Below are 24,004 nucleotides of genomic sequence, written 5' to 3'. Positions count from 1 at the left end.
AAGTGCTACTTTTGGAATGCCAAGTTAATCAATACTGTGTTTAAAAATGTAAATAGTGGCATTTCATTCAAAAAAGTTATAGAAATCACACTAATCTAGTTACAGATTACAGAATCAAAAAACAATGCTAGATTCTATTCAGAAAAAAACAGCTTAGAGTCAGATGGTGATCGGAAATTAATGAGTGTCAGGTCAATAAACAAATATTTCTTAATGATAATAAATTTATGTTAGATCATCAACCCTTAACTTAAAAAAGTATCAGCTCTACTATTCATGAAGACTTAATGGTGAACCAACACCCATACTGTGAGCTTAACCCAATCTCTCATTTAACTTTCAGCATCAATTATGACATGGGTATCATGTGGATAAACTGAGTTTCAAAGAGATTAGACCCCAAGGGTGCAGCTAGTAAATGCCAGGTGTTTCTGACTCTACAGCCCTATCTTTCCACCATATTAAGCTGTCTCTCAAATAAAGCAGCATTCTACCTGGCCTTCTGTAACTTCATAAAATATTAATCTGATTACTACCAGCCGTACATACTTCTTATGTGTCTACTATGTGCCAGATACTGGGCTAGACACTACATAGACATTATCTGTCATCCACACAATAACTCCAAATGGTAGATAGTATCCTTTTTATATTAAGTCAAAAAACATATTAACTGTCTGCTATGTGCCAGGCACTGGGGAAACAGAGATGAAGGTAGAGTCAGCTCCCTATGGACACATGGAGCCTGATTATACAGAGAAGAAAGAGAAATTATTACATTTGTGATGTGTGTTAACAAGAAATACACGGTATAATGGAAAGATGTAAAAATAGGACCTCACCTAGTTGAAGTTCAGAAAAAGACCTCCCTGAGTAAGTGACATCTGAGCTGAGAATGGATTGTCCACTAAGGATGAGGAAGAGTGTGCAAACAGACAGGGCCGGGGCCAGAGCATGACATAGTACTCACACTGCAATACCAATACCGGTGGATAGAGCGTGTGGAGGAGATTAAAACAATCTCTCTCTCTATATATATATAAAAGGCCAATATGCTAAGTGTCCCTCCAACCATTCAACTGGTTGTTATGACGCGCACTGACCACCATGGGGGTAGAGGCTCAACAAAGGAGCTGCCATGACGTGCACTGGCCATTTACAAAGAAACAGCACCATGGACCTGGCGCCGACAAAGCAACACTCGGCATCCCCCAAGGGGGACACAGGCCCCACCACCACTCTGGAGTGACACCCCACCAAATCGCAGCCAATGCTGCTGAGACCCCATGACACAAAATGCGGCCCACAGCCCAGCCCAGCCCGGGAACAGTCACTGTGGGTGCCTGATAACGCCCGGCTTCCTCTCCCCAGTGACTAGCCTCCTTGCAGTTTCTCCAGCCCAGGAACATGACTTGCTTTATCGCCAGGTGCAAACATTTCACACTTTAACAAAATGTCTGTGAAGTGTTTTCCCATGCCTCATCTCATTTGATCCTCACAGAAGTCCTGGAGTAGGTAGATACTCGGTAGAATCCTATTTTATTTTCATTAGCTGGAAAACGGAGATTTAGAAAGTTTAGAAACTTGACCCAACTGAAAAAAAGTAAGAAATGGTAGACCTTGAAAATGACTTCTGGTTCTCTCACTGCTCAGAATATAGTCAAATATATAGCAGTCTACAGTTAAATATTTCACCCTTTGTTCTCCCTGCATGATCTACAATAATAATCTGCTTTGTGTTGATATTTACTGCTGTGTTGCTAACAATTACCTGAAAGAGAAGTTGAGGTGCTTCACTGAGCTGGAAAAAGTTTAGCTAAATCAGAAAGCAGTTCTAATTAAACAAGTTAATATATATAAAAAGTGCTCGCTGGCGCCAATCACACGTGTGTGTCTCAATCTATCATTGTCGACCGTGAATTTGGCTGACACTTCTATTATAGAGAAAGGGTGATTAGCGCTATTAAAATATTTCTTCTAATTAATTTCCTTTCAATGTGCACCAATTTGTGCACCGGGCCTCTAGTATGCATATAATGTGTGTGCCATATGAAGCATCCTGGCCTTGTCATCCTGATATCCCTGGATAAACTATGTAAACAGGGGCATTACAGATTAGCATTTACGTCCTCCACCTGACCTGCAGTGTGGAGAATGGATTGTAGGCCTATGGCTGGCTCACAGAGCTGCAATGTGGATGTGAAAAATCAATTAAGAGGAATAACATTGACGAGAAAACAAGATGGCGGCATAGGTAAGCACCTAAACTGCTGCCTCGCACAACAATTTCAAAACTACAACTAAAAGACAGAACGGACACCATCCAGAACCACAGGAAAGCTGGCCGAGTGAAAATTCTACAACTAGAAGGAAAGAGAAAAGCTCACAGAGAATTGGAGGTACAGCAAAGGGTCATTGTGCGCGTAGAGAGAAAGGGCGACTGAGAGCCTGGCTGACTTTCTCTGGCGGAAGGGGGAAGGAAGCCCCCGACCGCACTGAACCCCAGTTCTGACTGCACTGAACCCATTCCGGGCGAGCCCCTGGGGACCCACGCTCTTACGGGGGGAGTCTGGACTCTGGGGCGGAGACTCAGGAGCTGGGGAAGGCGGAAATCTGAAGGCGCGCGCGCGCTAGTGCGCACAAAGGCTGCGGAGGTTGCCACAGGCTTTCCCTAGTGGAAGGGAGTCAGAAGCTCCTGACTGCACTGAGCCCCAGTTCTGACTGCACTGAACCCCAGTTCCAGGCGAGCCCCTGGGGACCCACACTCTTGTGGAAGGAGTCTAGACTCTCGGGCGGAGACTCAGGAGCCGGGGAAGTCAGAGGACTGAAGGTGCGCGCATGCGCGCAAGGGAAAGGCTGACGGGAAGCCAAGACTGTCTGCTCCGCCCTGAGACTCCACCCCATCCAAGCTGAGCACAGAGGCTATTGCAATTTGGCAAGTCTAATCCTATAAGGCTGTCTCCAGCACCAAACTTCTCCCAGCATAGACACAGCTGATCCTTACAGCCAACTGGCCTGGAGGTCAATTCCTCCCAGTGATACCAACAACAATCAAAACTTAATTACAACAAGGCTGTACACACAGTCCACAAAGGGGTGCACCAAGAGAGTCCACCTCAGGTTAACTGGGGAGGCCGACCCACTGGGCCATATAGAAAACCTAGCACACAAATCTACCCTACAAACTCAGGGAAGCAGTGAAAATGCGGCGTCAAAGAAACAGATCACAAACGAAAGAAATGGAGGAAAATAAAAGACTGGATATAGAATTCAAAACCACGGTTATAAGGCTTTTCAAGAATATCCTAGAAAAGGCCGATAAATATAACGAGACCCTCGAAGATATGAAAAAGGACCAACTAGAAATTAAACATACACTGACTGAAATAAAAAATATTATACAGAGACCCAACAACAGACTAGAGGAACACAAGAATCAAGTCAAAGAATTGAAATACAAAGAAGCAAAAAACACTCAACTGAAAAAGCAAAAAGAAAAGAAAAAAATCCAAAAAGTTGAAGATAGTGTAAGAAGCCTCTGGGACAACTTCAAGCGTACCAACATCAAAATTATGGGGGTGCCAGAAGAAGAGAGAGAGCAAGATACTGAAAACCTATTTGAAGAAATAATGACCGAAAACTTCCCCCACCTGGTGAAAGAAATAGACTTACAAGTCCAGGAAGCTCACAGAACCCCAAACAAAAGGAATCCAAAGAGGACCACACCAAGACACATCATAATTAAAATGCCAAGAGCAAAAGACAAAGAGAGAATATTAAAAGCAGCAAGAGAAAAACAGTTAATTACCTACAAGGGAGCACCCATACGACTGTCAGCTGATTTCTCAACAGAAACTATGCAGGCCAGACTGGAGTGGCAAGAAATTTTCAATGTGATGAATAGCAAGAACCTACAACCAAGATTACTCTACCCAGCAAAGCTATCATTCAGAATTGAAGGACAGATAAAGAGCTTCACAGATAAGAAAAAGCTAATGGAGTTCATCACCACCAAACCAGTATTATATGAAATGCTGAAAGGTATTCTTAAAGAAGAGGAAGAAGAAAAAAAGTAAAGATAAAAATTATGAACAACAAATACATATCTGTCAACAAGTGAACCTAAAAATCAAGTGAATTAAAAACCTGAGGAACAGAATAATCTGGTGAATAGAATAGAATCAGGGGCATAGAAAGGGAGTGGAATGATAATTCTCAGGGGGAAAGGGGTATGGGGGGGGTTCAGGAAGAGTCTGGACAAAAATCATACACCTATGGATGAGGACAGTGGGGGGGAGGTAAGGGCAGAAGGTGGGGTGGGAACCGGGTGGAGGGGAGCTATGGGGTGAAAAAGGAGAAACAATTGTAATAATCTGAATAAAGATTTATTAATAATTAAAAAAAAAAGAGGAATAACATTTTTTGGCTACTCTGAAAAATGGTTTATTTCTCCCAAGATTCATTCTGTGTGCCAACGTTAATATAAGTAGAAAGCAACGTTTGAGAGAGATGAGAGCAGGAAAAAACAGTTACCACCAATACTATTAAAAAAAAAACTGGACTGTTACCAAAAAAATTTGTCTTTACTAGATCTTATAAAGTCTCGGGGTTAATTTCAGCATTCAAAGCACTCTACCACTCTGGTAGACAGGAGACACTGCCCCCTAGTGGTGGACTCAAGTCGCATGACTGAGTTGGAATGGCCAATGAACTTAAGAGAACTTCTATGAATGGCTGAAGCTCAGGACCAAGAAGGGGAGGCCCCTGCAGAAAGTTCCCCTTGAGAGACAAGAGCCATTTATTCTCACCAACTGCCATCCACCTACTATCAAAGACCAGTCGCTGCATCCTCAGAAGAGAACCCAAAGGATGTGGTCTGTGGGGGATTTAAGGCAGCCAAGAGACATGACCACAATTATTGTGGGCACTTTGGGACCTTTTAATAGATTTTGGTAAATTTAGCCCAGTGACAAGGACTCAACATGTTGATAAACTCACTCATTATGACCCTTGGAGGTGGTCCCTGTACTAAGTCCCTGGAACAGGAGGGAGAAAGACTGAGGAGAGACAACACAGTTTGTCTACTGTCTGATCACGTAACCTCCCTCAGGTTATGTCTCAACCAGGAAGGCCTGAGATCAACAACCAAGAACAGGGTGTTTCCCAGGCAAGCAAGGGTAAGGGCTATGGACAAAGCTCAGTATCTTCCCAATTATTCAGTGACCCCTTTCCTGTGCCTCCATAAATAAGCCACAAGGGATCGAGGTCCCTCTTCTGGAACGCACCCCGTGGTGATCTGCAGTGCGCAGGCCAAGCCATCCTCTTGAGATTGCAGGGCTCTGAAGGACCACACTCATGTGATGCTTGTGTGGTGCTCTGTGCGCTGTCTGTGGTGTTTACCCTCATCTCTGGCTCAACAGTGAGGCAGGAAGAGAAGAGACTAGAGAGGTTTAGTGGACATAAAGCAGAAGCCTCAACAGACTGGAGGACCAGACAGGATACTAAAGTTCAGAGAATCTAAGTGATGTGGCCAAGACCACACAGCCAGCAAACGAGAATTCAAACAGGCCATTATGCCACCAAAGCCTAAAATCCATTTATTGCTTCTCCTAAATACCCAACACACATTTGATATAGCAGATGTGTATATTCATTAATGCATCACTCATTCAACAAACACTGAGTTCCTATCACATGCAAGCAAAGGTATGCATCCTGTAAGCAAGAAAACTGGAAACATTACTAGTCAGGTTATTGGACAAGACATGAAGAGTAAGCCATCAGGTCTTAAATGCTTACTTTGCTCCTAACTTTACAGAGGCCCCAGAGTACCATGATGAAGGCTCAAGGCTTCCAGGTGACAGCAAGGTAACTGATGCTCTTTGCTATTTATCACCTGTGTTACCACATGTCTCTGCTGAAATGGAACACAGCACCCACGATGGAACCCATACCAGGAGCCCGATTCAATTCCAGTAGATAAAACGTAAGAAAACATGTAAGCCTGACTAGTTTGGCCTGTTTTATAATTATTCTTTTTTTGTTGGTAAATGCTGAGACTAGAATGAGCCTTAGTAAAATGAGAGCACCATCTAAAGCAGCGGTTCTCAACCTGTGGGTCGCGACCCCTTTGGGGGTCGAACGACCCTTTCACAGGGGTCGCCTAAGACATCCTGCATATCAGATATTTACATTACGATTCATAACAGTAGCAAAATTACAGTTATGAAGTAGAAACAAAAATAATTTTATGGTTGGGGGTCACCATAACATGAGGAACTGTATTAAAGGGTCGCAGCATTAGGAAGGTTGAGAACCACTGATCTAAAGCAATTCAACTATAAATGCAGCCAGAAACTAGCAGCACAGAAAACTCTTTAAATATGAAGGAGTCGTGACCACCACGATTACAAGGCCAATGTCAGTGGTCTGAAGCTACCAAGCTACAGACTAGGTAGATATTTGACTGAAAGGCAAATAGCGTGAAAGAGCTGACTGCCGTGCTTGGGAAAATAAATTACAATTATTATCTTTAATAAGAAAAAAATAATTTACCAAATACTTCTATCTCAACTATTATTTGTCTTCACATTTAACAGTGCATATCTAAGAAAAATAGCAATTCTCTCATTTTTTTAAAAACAGGTTTTTTTAAAAAAAGAACTTCCACTTTAAAGGAAAAGTTGCAAACACAAATGGCCAAGTACCTAACATAAAAGAATATGAAAAGCAAGATATAAAAACCAGGAAGCCATGGGAACCGACTAAACTAGAAAGCACGCGCTCTAAGTAATAAACAGAGATGCTTGTCACTTAGCTCCTGCCAACTGACATGCAGACCAACTGACCAACTGGTACCTAAACTACTGATTTTATCGAACAACTGGAGACTTAACACCAAAACACAAACAATTACCAACTTTTAAACCTGGCAGCTGATGAGGAATTTTTTTAAACTATGGCCCAAAGAAATCACATCCCAGGCCTAAACTTAGCTCATGAGCCCCCAGGTTGACTCTTACTTACTGCACGGTTTCTTACCAAATTGCACGCCTTCATTTAAAATACATAACATGTTTATGAGATTCAAAACTATATAAAACATGTGTCAAGAACTTTGATTTAAATTTTTCAAATTTCAGATATACCTATCCTGCTCCTCCCATATGTCCACAATGTCACACAGAAAGCCCTTCCAATGTACAGCTTTCAAATTACACCAGCAGCTCGATGTCTAGATCTTACTTTGGACCCTTCTCCAAGGAAGGGAATTCCAACTGTGTTTACTGGTTGTAGTGAAGGCACAATTTGGATCTCACAGTAGCTTTTCCTATTGGCTCCCTAGTTCTCAACCTGTAGTTTTAGATCCATGAACTAACTGATCCTAATCAGCAATGATTTTAAGAACATCAAAATCTAAATATTCCAGAGCCTATGGACTAGCTCCTGCATGTGGGAGACGGTTTGCTGGAGAGAACTTCTACCAAGTGGTTTCTCTTGCTAGGACCCTTTAGACTGCAATGAAATCAGAGCTTTCCTTATGGAAGCACTAATGTGTCGAGGACAACAGTCTAAATAAAGACTTAGGCCGAAACCGGTTTGGCTCAGTGGATAGAGCGTCGGCCTGCAGACTGAAGGGTCCCGGGTTCGATTCCGGTCAAGGGCATGTACCTTGGTTGCGGGCACATCCCCACTGGGAGGTGTGCAGGAGGCAGCTGATCGATGTTTCTCTCTCATCGATGTTTCTAGCTCTCTATCCCTCTCCCTTCCTCTCTGTAAAATATCAATAAAATAAATAAATAAATAAATAAATAAATAAATAAATAAATAAATAAAATAAAGACAGACAGACAGACTTAGGTTTATGCTGTAATATCCTACAGTCTAACAAACTTGCTTCACATATGTAGCACATTAATATAGCAATGTGAACATAAAATACTCTAAATTACTTCTGGTGGCACCAATAAATGTATTTTTCACTAGGGAAGTTATAATTACAAAACTTTCAACTTACCTAACCTCTGAGAAAATTCATAAAATTTCTTTAATTTGCCTACTAGTGGGACAACAGCACCCCATGCCTTCTCTTGTAACTTCTCATCTGCTGGATGCTGGATGGCCTTCAAAATCGAAAGGGGAAAAAAAAAAAAAAGTTAAGAGTTCTAAAAGTCCAGCAGCATTCCTTTTACATTAAAATATATGTCTCAGCAAATGTTGGAAACCCTGGTACAATCTATAAAATACAGAACAATGGACACAAGAATGCTGAGAGTGGGCCTTCTCAACTCCCTGGATACTTAACCCTATCATAACACACTTTCAGTTATCCTTGCAATGGACATGGATATAATGGAATAGGATGACACAGTACATGCTTGTTAAATATATTACGCCTTGGTACCTTTTAGAGCCACAAAAAGAAACCATTTATATTGTCTTGCATATCACAGACAGGCTTTCTTAGCAGTACTCTTTCAAAAAATTATTTTAGCAGAACAAAAAGAAACCAAAAAGTTAGGCAATCAATGAAATAAGATGCCAACTGTGGAACAGGGTGTGAAACTTGGAATAATTCAAATTCCAGGGTCCAAAGCAGTTTAGGAGACTTACCAAATTAAGAACCCAAATCAACCTGAAAGATGGGATTCAGAAATTGTCACACTTATTTCCTATAACTAAAGTATTATTCTGGAATCCAAGTTTTCTCGGGTTTTCCCGAATAAGAAGGTAAAAACTAGTTTCAAATCTGAAAGGAGAGGAAATAAACCACAATCTAAAGACCCTAATATAATGTGCATATGCCTTTCTCTGTGCCCAGTCTTTCAAACCACTAGGCAATCTTCTATTAAGTTAGAGGGTTCTTCCCAAAGAAATGTGTTTTCTTATTTTCATCTTTATTTTGCTTATAGATGCTTTTCTTAACCCTTTATGAAACTTAATGTCTTTTTCAACAACCTGGTTTGCTTTCTCTGACATCTTCAAACAAGCTACACACACCATCTGAAAGCTGAAACTTCACCCAAGGCGGGGCGTGGGGGCTACTCACAAACATGATCGGGACGGACTGATGTTTAGATTTTCCCAAGGCGCTAGCACTCTAACTCTGTCCACACAAAACCAAAAAACAGGAACGCAAACAAAAATTGAAACCAGGTAAATTTAGAAGAAGCTCTGAATAAATTAGCTACGAACTAAATAAATGGGCTATATATTATTTAAGCAATTTGTTTTATAAGCTTGCCTCTATATGCAAATGTCCTTGATTGTTTAACATAAAAAAATTTTAAATGACGCTTAAACACTATAGGAGTCCAAAGTAAATCCCATTTATGTGACTATGTAGAAATATTTTAATATTAAAAATATCTGACAATCTTTATTTCATATTAATATGAATATTTCAAAGGAACTGTAATATTATCCTGCTGTATATGAAAAATCCTTTTAGCCTCAAGCCCAGTCTCAGTAATGTTTTATAGCAAGTAGAAATTTGTTTATTTTATTTATTATTCAAGAAATGAGCAAATAGATAAAAACTTTAAATTTGCTTTCTTCCCTTGAGAAGCCTAGCCAACTTTTCTTGCAAGGATCTAAAAATGGTATTTCGAGTATCTGCTCATTCTCATACTATCAAATGCTCCAGCAATGCCATCCACTGTCACAAGAGAGCACAGTTAACTGTTTCCTGGCCTTGCTGGATTCAGAACTGAAGACAATGGCTGCCCTGCCCCGACAACATGCCATGGTTCTCCTTATAATGCTGGTTCCTCCTCCTTTCACATCAGCGTCACTGCTGCTAGAGAACGTTTCATACAGCACCAATCACAGCCCAACATGCACAGGGTGCTTGTCAGGGTCACTGTGAGGGTGTCATGGAACAGGTATTCTCACTCTCGTTTCCAAAAATATTGAAACCGTCAACACATATATCAAAACATTACCTCCATCTCTGGTGGTTTATCCCAGAGAATAAGCATTGTTTATTTAATAGACTCTATCTTAGATGAGAAAAAGAGGCTAGGAGGTTTCTTTGGGTAGAACAGGACTGCTGAGTATGTGTTTATGCTGAGGAGAAAAAGTCAGTAAAAGAGAGAAAAACAGAAGGAATTAAGAGAAGAAAGAATTGAAATTCCAGAGGAAAATGGAGAAGAATGTTAGAGAACACAGTCTTGGTAAGAAGGAGACAGACTAAGCTTCTCCTGGAAAACAGAAGAAATGGGGAATGAGATGAATGGGAAGAAACCTGGATCAGGTCAGAGGTTCGGGAGAAGAAAATTGAAGGAGACCACACTGAACATTTGCTCTGAGGAAAAAGTCAGACAGAGTTGGGGAGTCAGACCACAAGGATGATTTCAGCATTTCCCAAGGAAGTTTAGGAGGAGCAGGAAAAATAGACGACAGAACAAATAACCAAAGAAAGTTGTGTTCACTCCTCCCCTCCATAAAAGTACCAATAGGCCCCCCATGGATACAGTAAATTTCAGGTGTGAGAGCAACCAATAATACACAATTTTCTTTAATATACATAAAATACATACATATTTATAGGACATTGTTTTCCTTTTAACCTTATATTTTGCAACCACTTTTGAAATAATGCAAGTGATCTTTCTTTAAATATAATTTTTACTATGCAATAGAGGTCTAAAGTATAGAAAACGATAGAGATTAAAAAGATGGAGGGACACAGTGCATTCTAGTTGACTGGAAAATGGGAGTGCTTTACCTCTCGTATTTCATGGCCAGCTCCTCTATATGACTGCAAGTCCTCCAAGATGCCTTCTGCATCTTTTAACACTACATTCACCTGATTATAAATTTCCTTCTCGGACTCTGTAGGCTGGGCATCTAAACAGCAGGAAAGCACAAGAAAATTCACAGTCACATGAATTTTTTAGTACACACATAACTCTAAATCCAAATTTCTAAAGATGACTAATATTTATTCAATGTTAACTTTGCACTTCTTGGAAAACATTGATAATTTTTCCATAGTTCTATACTTGAACAACTAGCCTCAAGTTTATAAATATCACAAAGCAGCAAGGGAACATCAAACATTATTTATTGTAGATACAAATAATGACTTGGTCTATTAACTGAACTTGAGAATTATCATTCGAATTTGAATTGTGATGGAACGAATAACTGGCTTTTCATTACAGTCGTCACTATCAGTAATGACTGTAAATTCATGAGTAATAATGATCTATTTTAATGCTAGAGAAATGAAAGGCCTAATATATCTTGCTAATCTATGTTTAAGACTGAAATGACTTTATTCTCCTATAAAGTTCATTTAATGACTTAATATTGATATAAAGACTTAAAAGAATCCTTTCTAGATGCTGCCCTTTTCTAGGGACCACTTTAAATTCTGTACCAAATGAACTTCTCTGCTGATGAACACAAGGTCAAGATTCCAGCGCAGAAGAGTTCAAAGTATGAATCTGCTCCAGAATCACTGGGCCGCTGAAAGCTAGATGCTTTAGCTGCAATATTATCACTGAACTTTTTAAATGCTAAAGCAAAAACTGAGCTCCTCCGTCCTTGAGGATGAGTGAGAAAAAAATGAAGAATTACAGTTACAAAAAGCATGACAAGGAACACACACATATGGGTATTTCCACCACCTGCAGTGTTAGCCACAGAACATATGTTAATGTGACTAAATCCAGCTTTCTCTCTGCTAGACTCGAGGTAACAGAAATTCTGTTTTTAATGACGTGGTCATTTTTTTCCTAAGGATCAACCTTTTTCATCTAATACATTGCTTGTGGAGGGGAATGGGCACTCTGTGAGGAAACTGAATTTCTCTTATATCTTTTCAACTAGGCCATGTTACTGCAGAGAAGGCATAAAGCACTTAAAATGATAAACATTATAATTACCATAATGTTTTAGAGGAACTATGCTGGCAGAATTTCTCCCTGCTAAAATTTTCTCTTATGAGGGTAGGGGAGGAAGACCAAATTTATAATGTGAATTAAGAACATGTCTGATCTGTTTTGCTTACCTAATTTATAATATGAATTAAGAACATTTCTGATCTCTTTGTTATATAAAACTAGTGCTTAAGAGTTTTCTGTACCCACACCACCGCCCCACAAATACACAATGATCTGTATTTATTCCTTTCCTTAGAAAATGTAAGGGAACTAAGTTGACACATGAAACGAGGACTCCAGATGCCTGAGTACTGTAACTTTATTTTGTGCTTGGGACAAGTCATAGTTCAATCCCACTTGTTAAACCTGCCAACTAGTCAAAAACATACCACACACTTTTTAAATCAACAATTACAGTACCCAATTTTAATTTCAACATACCTAAGACAATACTACAAAAACGTAACACAGTAACATTTACATGCAAAGCCAACTTAGGGATTTGTGTTCTCACATCTGTTCCCTTATTTTCAAATTTCTTTTCAGAAATCATGCACTTTTTGAATGAAAATTCTATGACAAAATAATTACATAAGAGGAGCCAATTAAAAAAAGACTGTGTCCAAAGCTATACAGGTATTACTAGGAGCGAATCATGATATTGTAGCTAAATGACTTTAAAATCAGTCTGTCATTTAGCAGTAATATCCTCTCACATTTAGCCAGACCTTGTTCTCCAAAGTCATGGTTAGACACACACTTTTAAAAAGTACATCTCGTAACTCTTATACTTACACTAGGCGCAGCAGAGAAAATACTCTTTACATGCAAAAACAGCAATTTTATACCTTTTCACGTGGGTTGTGAAACTACAGACATAACATCAATAGGAGACACATAGTTTAAATTCATGAAGAGGGAATTCATGACAAAGGACAATATTTTGACTGTTATAGACCAAAAGGTATTTGTAAAGTTTGCAATTACTATGTATTTTTGGTGTGGTGACTAGTTGTTAAGAGAAAAATGTGACACTGAGACTTACAGACAAAGAAACATTATAAAGTAGATTTGAATAGACCTTGGGAGTGATTAATGATTATTAAAGGTTTAATAAATAACAAGAAACTTAAAAACAAAGGCAAAGACTTGTGTTTCCCCTAAGGGTGGGACAGCCCCCAGCACCACACTGACTGAACAGTTTTAGACTGCCACAGGAGAGTCACATGGATAATTTTGAAAGCTGCTGAAGACTGCTGTAGAAATGAAGACAAACAGAAAATAGCAGACAGGTAAGCACTACTTTACTTGACAGCAAGTCATGCAAAAGGTGAGATACTAGGGAGGGGGAAAGACTATGCAAAAGAAAGCATTTGTTCAAAAAAAATGGTATCATATAATGCACCCAAGACTTGTCACTTTGATTTTTCAGAGCAAAGAATGAACAACTGTATTAGTTGAAGGAAAAACCTGCCATGTAGCCAGCTAACAAAGGGACAGTCATTTGATTGCAAAAGGATGTATCTACTACTGGAGTAAGCACAGTGCTAACTCATCAGGCTTATTTAAAAGCTGTTCAAGGGCAATTACAGCATGTTTCAGTTGCTCTTACTGCTTGAAGGTAAAATTAAATATTGTAATAATTTCACCCCACTTTCCTAGAAAGAGTCACTGAAAATAAGGGTTAAAATTGAAGTTGGGCGTGGGGAAAGGGGAAATCTGTAATACTCTCAACAACAGATTTTTTAAAAACTGAAGTTGTTATGGTACAAAAAGAGGCAAAGATCAGCTACAAAAGAAGAAAGATAAAAAGCAAATCACATGAAAATTATAATTGTGATAAAGGGTCTATCTGCTTTAACCTGGCATCCATTCATACATTCACTCAATAAATATTTATACTCTAACTCCATAAATTTCATCAAGGCAGGGAGCTCAATGTACAGTACGTACCACTGACTGGTATGCAAACTCAGTACCTAGCAGGTTTTCTATAGTAAAATTGCTGCATGAATGAGAAGGTACAGAGATGGCAGATATAAATATGCCTCCAGCATGAGTTAAAGGACACCATTATGCATTTTCATCTTTGAACAAATAAAATCCTATATCATTTTAGGGAAAAAAAAAAAAAAAGACCATAAGAATAAAAATATTTCAAAGTACATAGCAAAAGCAATAGAAAATATATAAAATGTAAAATGGAAAATAAAGTTAGACTAAAAAAGTGGGTATCAATAGTTGTAAAAGATGGGGGTACAGGTAACACAAAAGACACAAGAATTAGAGGAAATGTATGATTAAATGGAAAGGCACTAAAACAAAGAATAATAGAAAGTAAGGTTCTATTTCTCATTTACAAATATTCACCTGTTTTTACTCTTCTATGTGGTCTAACTGAAAATAAGTAAATCAAGAGTAACTAACACTGAACTTCTATCATTTACAAAGCACCATGTAAGATTGGGAAGGGACAAAAAAATAAAAGTCCCTCTTCTCCTAGGAACCACAAATGAATGGACTAATATATATGTACTAGAGGCCCGGTGCACGAAATTCGTGCACGGGGGGGCGAAGGGTGTCCCTCAGCCCAGCCTGCACCCTCTCCTATCCAGGACTGCTGGCTTCCAACTGCTCGCCTGCCTGCCTTCCTGATTGTCCCTAACTGCTTCTGCCTGCCAGCCTGATCACCACCTAACCACTCCCCTGCCAGCCTGATTAATGTCTAACTGCTCCCCTGCCAGGCTGTTTGCCCCCAACTTCCCTCCTCTGCCCACCTGGTCACCCCTTACAGCCCTCCCCTGCAGGCCTGGTCACCCCTAACTGCCCTCCCCTGCAGGCCTGGTCCCTCCCAACTGCCCTCTCCTGCTGGCCACCTTGTGGTGGCCATCTTGTGTCCACATGGGGGCAGGATCTTTGACCACATGGGGGCAGCCATCTTGTATGTTGGAGTGATGGTCATATTACTCTTTTATTAGATAGGATAGAGGCCTGAGGGCCAGCTGGTTTGCCCTGGAGGATGTCCCGGATCAGGGTGGGGGTTCCCTTGGGGCATGGGCGGCCTGGGCGAGGGGCCTGTGGTGGTTTGCAGGCCGGCCACGCCCCCCGGTGACCCAAGCGGAGGCCCTGGTATCTGGGGTTTATTTATCTTCTACAATTGAAACTTTGTAGCCTGGAGCGGAGCCAAGCCTTCTGCTCCCTCCATGGCAGCAGCCATTTCTGTTGGGATTTATTTATCCTCTATAATTGAAACTTTGTAGCCTTAAGCGGAGGCCTGTGCCAGCCAGGGTGTGCTGAAAGCTTGGCTTCCTCCATTGCCAGGGAAACCCAAACCTCCCTCCTGCTCTCTCTGTGGCCGTAGCCATCTGGTTGGGTTAATTTGCATACTCACTCCTGATTGGCTGGTGGGTGTGGCTTGTGGGTGTGGCAGAGTGATGGTTATTTGCATATTACTCTTTTATTAGATAGTATACTAGTTATTTGGCTTAAGATTTTTCATTAGAATGACTGGTATCTTAACATCATTATTATAAAATAATTCCACAAACAAGAAGAGGGTATACAGGCCCCATTTCAGTGCTTTTTATATATGCTGTCATTAGCATATGTGCTGCCAAATTTTATGGGGCAAATCAGAGCTTATGTTAATGGAATCATTACCATGTTATCAAGATTTTCAAATAAAATTTTATCCTATAGGTATAGCTTGTTTTAAGAAAGAGACCCTCTTTCTAGAACTTCAAGAACAGGTAACAGTATGTTTCAATGAACACAGATTGTCATTTCATGCCTTAAGACCTTTGTACGTACTCCTTCTCCAATGTCCTTCACTAAATTTGCCTGAAACGTTCTACTGCACCTCCACAACCCAACTCAAACCTCACCATCAAAACATCTACTCCCTGCAAGGTAAAGTCAATCCCTTCCTGAGCTATACCTGGGATGTAAACTACGCAAAGATTATTATTAATTTGCATTTCTATCTATCCCACTAGACTGAGAACTCTCCAAAGGCAGGAGTTACATCTTTGCATCACCGGCACCTACTTGTCGGCAGGCAGGAGGCTTGGCATAAATGGATGTTGAACTGAAGTGAAAAACAGCACATGTGTGCACATGCTAAAGTTAAGACAGAGTCTTTATTTTGTACCCTACAGGACTCCATTAAATCATGTCTAAAATAAATCTAAATTACAATGGTAACCTAAATATTACTGTTCATCTAGAAATAAACAATGTAGAACTTGATATTTTATTCAATAAAAGAATGTGGCTTTATTCTCTGTAATCATAAGGAACTGGCACATTAAATATGTTGACCATTTTGATCCAACTCATGGACTAAGGTCACTCTAGTAGCCAAATCATAAGGTAAACTTTTACCAGAAAAGTTTTATATGTTTTTACCAAAAAAAGACAAATGAATGAAAGATAAAACTGATTAAGAATCAAAAGAAAACGTATTTTAAAAATATAAATAAGAAATAACAGGCAAACTCTGGCCTAGGATACAGAATGTTTTCACTGAATTTCACTTACAGTATACCAGTGTCAAACCAAAAGTTCTACATTGGCTGATATAGGCAACAATATCATTCTTTAACTTATAGCTGCCCGTAAGAAGTTAACACTTTACGTGTAGTTCTTCATGATTGGAAATTGTTGTTGTTAGCAATTCCGACCTTTTCCTGGCACTAAATTAACTATTTAAATTTAAGAATAACGATCCAAACCTATCCCAGATTAGGAAACCAAGACCAAATAATATTTTAAACACTACAGTAAACTCATGCTTCTCAGTGGACCACAACCTAAAGCTTGGTTTGTAAAAAGATCAAGTGCCAAGTCTTGAACAAGATCTTGACTGTGTCAGAGCCAAGATTCTGCAAATGTAAGGAATTTGAGACAGAGTAAAAGGGAGACAGAGTAAAAGGGAGACAGAATAGCAGAAAAATATACAAGACCAAGTTTGAAATAGATGCAAATAAACTAAAATACAGCTTTAATGTAAGTTGCCTCATCTGAAAGAATAACCTTCAAGTCAGCAATCTGCTTAACATCCCCAAGCTGATTAAAATTCATGCTAAACATGCACTTAAAATAGTTCTGTTAAATTGTTGAGAAGGGTCAAGAAAACCAGTATTTATTTAACTACATGGTCCCCTAAAAACCCACAATTTATTATGGTCTTGATATTAGCATTACTACTTTTCGCTAGCCTGCACACACTACCAAACTATTAACAGAACATTGATAGGAATGTAATAAAATTAGAAAAATATCAGAGACCATAAATTATTTCATAAAATGTAGAAGAACAATAAATTAATGTGTGCATAGGAACTGTCCTGGTTTCAAGAAAAATATTTAAATTATTCATAAAGTAGAATGAATTGCATAATATCACATAAATTAAACTGAAGTTGATGAAAAATGCAGTGACTCTCTGGGGATTTATTTTCAGGGATTTGTTTATTTTGTTTTTAAAGCCAGAAAAGGTCTTAAAGTTTAAGTACTTAAATATCTGTTCAAATGTTTTAACCTTAGTGGTAATGCAAGAGATCGCACGATTTACAATCTAAGGCTCTCCACCCTTTCCTAACAATTTTCTAATGATCAGTTAAAATAGCAACATTCACACTAAAACACCAATTTAATATCACTATTCCTGATTTGACAACCAGACAAGCTAAAGCAATACAGACAAACAGCCAAAAAAGCAAAAGCTTTTCAACATGCATGGGGTCAATGACACTTACCTGCCACCCTTAGACCATATTACAATAGGTCATGCAACATAAAACAAACAGAAGGCAAATTACTTAAAGGTCTGTGAACCCATTATTTTCTTTATATTTAGAGTTAGAAAAAAATTAACTCCTGAAATACGTACATATAATGAGTTTCTTAACTTTTCAAATTAATTATATACAAAGATTAAATAATTAAGGTTCACACTTACCTTTTAATATTATGCCCAAATACTAAGCTTTGAATGGCCTTCAAGAACCGATTTGTATTAAAATACTTCAATAGGTACATAGAGTTAATATTTAATTTTTCTCAACTGCAATAATTCCCCTCAAAAATTGCTTCTATTAACAAATTTCCACCAAAATTTTTTCATAGAAATGTTTTCATGTAAGAATCTTAAATGTTTTCATTTGAGATCTCAAATTGTAAAAAATGCTCAACTAAAGAGATATCTCTTGTAAAAATTCAAATAAAAGCATTTTACAATTTAGCCTATAAAAAAGAATTTCCAGTTCTAGAAGGCACCAGAAATTTTACTCAAACAATTCATAGCTCAGTCATGCAAAGCAGTTAAACAGATGGCAAAGTGGAAACATTCATTTAGTGCAAGACAAACGCAGTCTACTGCAGGCAAAGAGAAATAGATATAAAATCATCTTCTCACTTTCAAAATCAAGGAAAAAATTTGGCCCCTGCTCAAGGTCTGTGCATGTCAAAACTTTAAGAAGATTCCCCATGTTAAGGTACCTGTCAAGACAAGAATGAGAAAAGAGAAAATATCCCTTTATAAAAAAGAACATCGGAAATGGATTTTTTGTTTCAATAGCAAAAGGGAAAATGTTCATTAGGCCATGAATTCGTCCTTCAGGTTACCGAGACTGTGCTCGGGCGACAGCAAACCGGGCTCGCAACGGCTGATGTGGAGGACCTAAAGGTGAAATGTGGCTTCCTGTACATAATGGCACAACTGTTGCTCTAATTCTTCGCAAAATTCTCCCAAGACAAGTCTCATTAGTGGCCTTATAATGAAAAATTCTGTAAGTATTCCAATAGTGCTCGTATTCTGGAAAAGAAATTTCTGATCAAGAATTATTCACGTGTAATCTTGTTTAAAATTGTGCCGAAACAACAATTTATTTCAAAGCCAAATATCGAGAGTTTTGGCCACAGCTCACCTTTGCATTTCATCTTAAAAGAGTAGAATGTTAAACTTACTTCCTGTATGCCATGAAATAAAGCGGCTATTTCTATCCAAATTTGGATTTGTAACTGGTGGCAGTTATTTAAGTCCTGATTCTGATGTGCAGCACACTTCGACGGTATCCAGCCACCGATGGCAGGAACGTGAGCATGTCACCATGGCATACTAGTAGAATGTTCATCATAAGGCTCCTTGCTTCATGGACTAATGAAAGGACAGCACTGGCTACAGACTCAAAATGATTTTAGCAAATGAAAAACTAAAGAATTATACGTATGATGGTGATGTTTGCCTACAATTAAGGGAAAAAATCATGCAAATTTTGATTCCCCATACTTTATTAACAAATGTTCTGGCTGGCCTTCACTGTGGTGTGAGAATCATTCACCTTTCACCTTTACCATTATGCACCAGCTGTGAAGGGCTAAAGAGACTTACTTTCAAAGTCCAAGAAAAAATGTGCTGCATTGTGGTCTATGTCCCTGGTTAGCACCTTAATGAGATTACCCATGCCAGCAAACCTAAAAATAAAAATGGCAACATCATTTAGTTCCAGTAAAAAAGTTTAAGCAGAGGCCTGGGATTCGGCAAAGGCTGGCTTGCTCGGAATTACCAACAGGTGCAGGTCTATGTGCTCCTGGCACTGAAAATGTGGCACAACAAAAGCACAGGTGGCTCTGAGTTTATAGCTCTGGTCCTCTTTTCCACAGATCAAAAAAAGTTACATACAGCAAGGCTGGAAAAAGATCAGACTTTTACATATAACTTGAAATATTTACATTTGATTAATGCATGTTAGGTTACTTCTTTATAACATTTGAGGCATATATTCTCAGTTTAAATGAACATCAAAATAGATTTCTCAAGTAAGTAAATACTGAGACCATTTTTTTAAATAACGGGTAATTTCCTTCTGTAGATCATATCCTTTGGGAATACAAGGAAGATAGTATTCAAACCACAAAGACTAAAGGCAGTTACCAATAACCTACTTAAAAATTTTTACCACACATAAAACAACATTTCTTACATTTTCTATACTCCGAAGATTAATCAAATGTTTTATTATTTAACTCAGACTGGTTATTCAACAATATTAACTATATACAACCATACAATGTATGTAACTCAAAAGTTAGCACAGCAAACCAGTACAAAGGATCCAGCAATTACCATAACTTAGTAAGTTTGCAGAGGAAAAACAGTAAAAGTAAGGTATTGGCATAAATCTTGCGCAAGAATTTGCCATGACTCAGTGTGGATGGATGTGGAGGGCGGTGTCAGGACCATCAGGAAGCCAGATTCAAACCTGGAAGTGGCAGTAACTATTGGAAAGTCAGACTACAGTGCACAGACACTCCACCACCCCCAATCTCAATACTTTTTCTCCGAATATGGAACTGCTGGCAAATATAAATGAAACAAAACATAAAAGCAACAATATTTTTTAATCAATGAAAGGAGACAACTTATTATTATCCCCATACAAGAAGTTTGAAAAGAGTCAGTATTTCTGCCTACCCGTCCTGGTACCTTTTCCTCCAACTACTTCCCAGACAATGGCCTATGTCCCTAACTTTAAACCCCACAAAGAAGAAATAACAGTACATGTATAACAGTCATATAAGTTATTTGTTGGACTGACACACACATTTCTTAGAAAATTTTAATGGTAATCTAATTTATTCACAAATACGGTAAATAATGAAGGGTCTCCTTTCTTTCAAAACAATCTTCTCCCAATGGGAGGTAGGGATCTGTCTTATTTTTTATATCAAAATCCCTATGACACAGACATTCACTGGTAAGATTTTGTACAATATTTTACACAAATGGATTAGCTGAGGTAAACACTAAGAGGAAACTGTTTAATCTTAATTCTCTTATACATGATAAAAATTTAATATTACCAAACTTTTACAGTAAGGAAAATATAAACACTGTTCCAAAATCATTAATCATATCCAAACAATTACTTCAAACTGGCTACTAAATTTATTCAGAAAGTTTTAGGAACCATTTAGAAATAGACTATTTCACAGCTTTAATTTTTAAAAGCTTTCAAATATATATGGAATTTCTGTTTCCAAATACATAAACTCTCTCACTAGCAAGAACTGAGACCAAATATACAACAGATTACCCTAGTCCAGTGGTCGGCAAACTGCAGCTCGCAAGCCACATACGGCTCTTTGGCCCCTTGAGTGTGGCTCTTCCACAAAATACCACGTGCAGGCACGCACATATAGTGCGACTGAAATTTCTCATGCGCAGAAGTCGGTTTTCGGCTCTCAAAAGAAATTTCAATCGTTGTACTGTTGATATTTGGCTCTGTTGACTAATGAGTTTGCCGACCACTGCCCTAGTCCTATGAGACTATCAACAGGTGCCAGAAGGAGGAAGGAGGGAGAGATTAGTTTCCTTACCTTTTTACTTGTACGCCACAGATCCTCAGGGGAACACTGAAACTAGCCAAGTCCATCTGCTCCACCTTCCTACCTCCCCTTCACCATTTAGTCCTTTCGAGGCATCCTAGCCAATTGTGACCCTAACCCTAACCCTCGCCTGGCTTCATACGTGGTCTGATCTATCCACTCTCCACAAGCATTCAAAAATCTAGCATTTCTTACCTCTTCAATCAAAATAGACTGTTAGGCCCTAACCGGTTTGGCTCAGTGGATAGAGCGTCAGCCTGCGGATTGAAAGGTCCCAGGTTCGATTCCGGTAAAGGGCATGTACCTTGGTTGCAGGCACATCCCCAGTAGGAGGTGTGCAGGAGGCAGCTGATCGATGTTTCTCTCTCATCGATGTTTCTAACTCTCTATCCTTCTTCCTTCCTCTCTGTGAAACATCAATAAAATATATTTAAAAAAAAAAAAATAGACTGTTAGGTCTGATCAAATAATGGAATGATACCCTCTCCCCTGGGAAACTGACCTTTAGCCCATTTCACAACCAACATTCCCTTTCCTTAGACCGCATTCCATTTGCTAAGACCATTATCCTTCCCCTCTGGACTTGCCCAGGATCCAGACTGCCCAGAGAATTCCCCTCCAAAAAAGCCCGCCTAGCGTCCTTTAAAATCTCTAACTCCCTGGTACCAAGCTGCTGGCGCCATTTTGGGGTTCAGCCCATCTGTTTCCAGATGTCCTTGTAAATTCCTAATTATTTACCACTTTTGGCATCCCTCATGCATACCTCCTTTGGCGACCCTAATAGACTCTAAGTTTGAAATGGCCCAGTGTATCTAGTACAGTTCCACAACCTCAGCACCTGTAGACACTAAAGGCCAGTAGTAACTCACCACACAGGTTGGGACAACTGAATATAACTCCAGGTATTGCCAAATGCCCCTGGGGCAACATCGCCCCTGGTTGGGAACCCCAGATGTAGTACAACAGCGGCCCCATGCACCCAGGAAAGATGCTGTGCCAGCACCCATACCATGTGCGTCTCATAGCAAATGCTCGTGGAATCTTTCAAAGATCTGAAAACAGTTCATTATGTTATCAGCGGTCATATCTTTTTTTATAAGGAAAAACAAAAGAAGTAAAATCACATCCTAATCTTGCATTGTTTAACTCCTCAGCCAAAAACAAAACCAAACCTTCCATCCCCTCGGTGTGGCTGATTGTTGGTTCTGGTCCACTGTCAGACTGCCTGGATTCAAACCCTAACTCTGCCACTTCCCAGCTCTGGGACTTTAGTCAGGATTCCTGACTTCTCCACGCCTCATCTGTACAATGTACACAATAATAAACACCACTGCACAGGCTTCATAAACTGACAGGTGGTACAGGAAGCCTGGCATCTACTTGCTGCTGCGGTATGGCCACGGCAGAGCCAGAGGATCTACTCCAACAGCAGAGCCTGCGGAATGGGGCTGCGGAGGGAGTGGCAGGCTTGTTTCCTGCACACACACCCCACCCCCCAGCAGCCAGGCAGTCACACAGGAATGACGCCAGCGGATGTAGTGCAACAGAGGCCCCATGTAGAAAGCCCCAGAAGGTGTCCTCAAGTCCTTGGTTTGTGATTCCATTAGTTCCCAGGTTCCAGCTGCCATTTCCCTCAGTTTAGCTGCTAGATTTTCCTCAGGTTTTAAGATACCCTCATTTCTTTCAACCAACTTTCCCTTTACCTGTTTAGCTGAGCTGGGTTTCGGTCATTTGCATCTAAAAGAGTTCTGAGTAATAAGACTTCTAAGCTTCAGATGAATACATAAATCTCCTACAAAGGATAACAACGTATATAAAAGATCTTTCCGATTGTATATAACTTGGTCCAAAATGCTACTGATTTATTCTAGAAGCACTATTTCAAAGCAAGTGATAAATATATTTAGAACAGTAAACTGCAAGTCTTATAATCAGAAGTTAGGAGGAAAAAGCTAAAGAATTTTCTTTTAGATTATTTTTTACTGTAATCCTTGGATTCAAACTAAATATTACAGATATTCATTGAGTAAGCTAAGGAGAAATTTAATACACAGAAACCAAATGTAGTTTACTTCCAGTGTTTGTGATGTTTCTGGTGGAATTTTGTGGCAGTGAGCTTTTCCGTTGCATGCTGGTTTCAAAGCTGGCGATGTATCTGGAAAGGAACTCGCTCTTCCTGGCCGGCGGTCTGCGGCTGTCTGAGCTCACAGAGGCACTTAACTAACTACGGCAGACCATTCCCCACAAAGCACTTGAAGTTTTCGTAATTAAAACAGAAGCCAAAAGAAACACAACTATACATCTCTGCACTACAGTTAATACACTAGTTCTCTCTCTCTAGAAAGTTCCTACCAGATGCGGTTGCTTTCTTTCCCCTTTAAACTCCAGGGCTTTCCAATGCTGTCTCCTCTGCCTGGAGGCTAGTCCCATGGCAGGCTGCTCCATCCTTCCTCAGGCCTCCTCTCAAGTGCCCCTCTTCAGAGAGGCTTCTCTCTGCCCACCTATCAATGGCAGTGGCACCCCTGCCCCGTTATCTCCTGCCACATCCCCCCATTCCTCTTTCAGCACCCACAGCACAATCTGAATCACTCCTTTGGCATCAGTTTTCTTCAGTTCAGTTTATAAACTTAATATTTCCAAGTGGGGGATGAGGAGGAAGCAAAACTCAACATTGACTAGCTTCATTCTAAATCAGGATTTCTTAAACTTGGAGCTATTAACCT

General features: G+C 39.5%; 1 protein-coding gene across 12 annotated transcripts in view; it reads right to left on the bottom strand.

Annotated features, from left to right (window-relative positions):
* The window catches only part of CYRIB (CYFIP related Rac1 interactor B), a 118,463-nt gene that overhangs the window by 10,356 nt on the left and 84,103 nt on the right, over positions 1–24,004 (bottom strand). For 6 of the 12 annotated variants that reach the window (XM_080646805.1, XM_080646806.1, XM_080646799.1 and 3 more), the window contains 3 exons: positions 18,310–18,392; positions 10,730–10,851; positions 8,018–8,123 (listed from right to left, as the gene is read on the bottom strand). In XM_080646805.1, coding sequence (XP_080502931.1) covers positions 8,018–8,123; positions 10,730–10,851; positions 18,310–18,382 — 301 coding nt within the window. In that variant the 5' untranslated portion in view covers positions 18,383–18,392. Of the gene's footprint in view, positions 1–8,017; positions 8,124–10,729; positions 10,852–18,309; positions 18,393–19,284; positions 19,368–24,004 lie in introns of all 12 variants that reach the window. The other 6 variants (XM_080646810.1, XM_080646807.1, XM_080646800.1 and 3 more) reach the window with 2 other exon arrangements.

Source organism: Plecotus auritus (assembly GCF_963455305.1).
Source record: "Plecotus auritus genome assembly, chromosome: 11".
NCBI lineage: Eukaryota > Metazoa > Chordata > Mammalia > Chiroptera > Vespertilionidae > Plecotus > Plecotus auritus.
The sequence above is the reverse complement of the archived record's forward strand: the minus strand, read 5'-3'. Positions and strand labels throughout refer to the sequence as shown.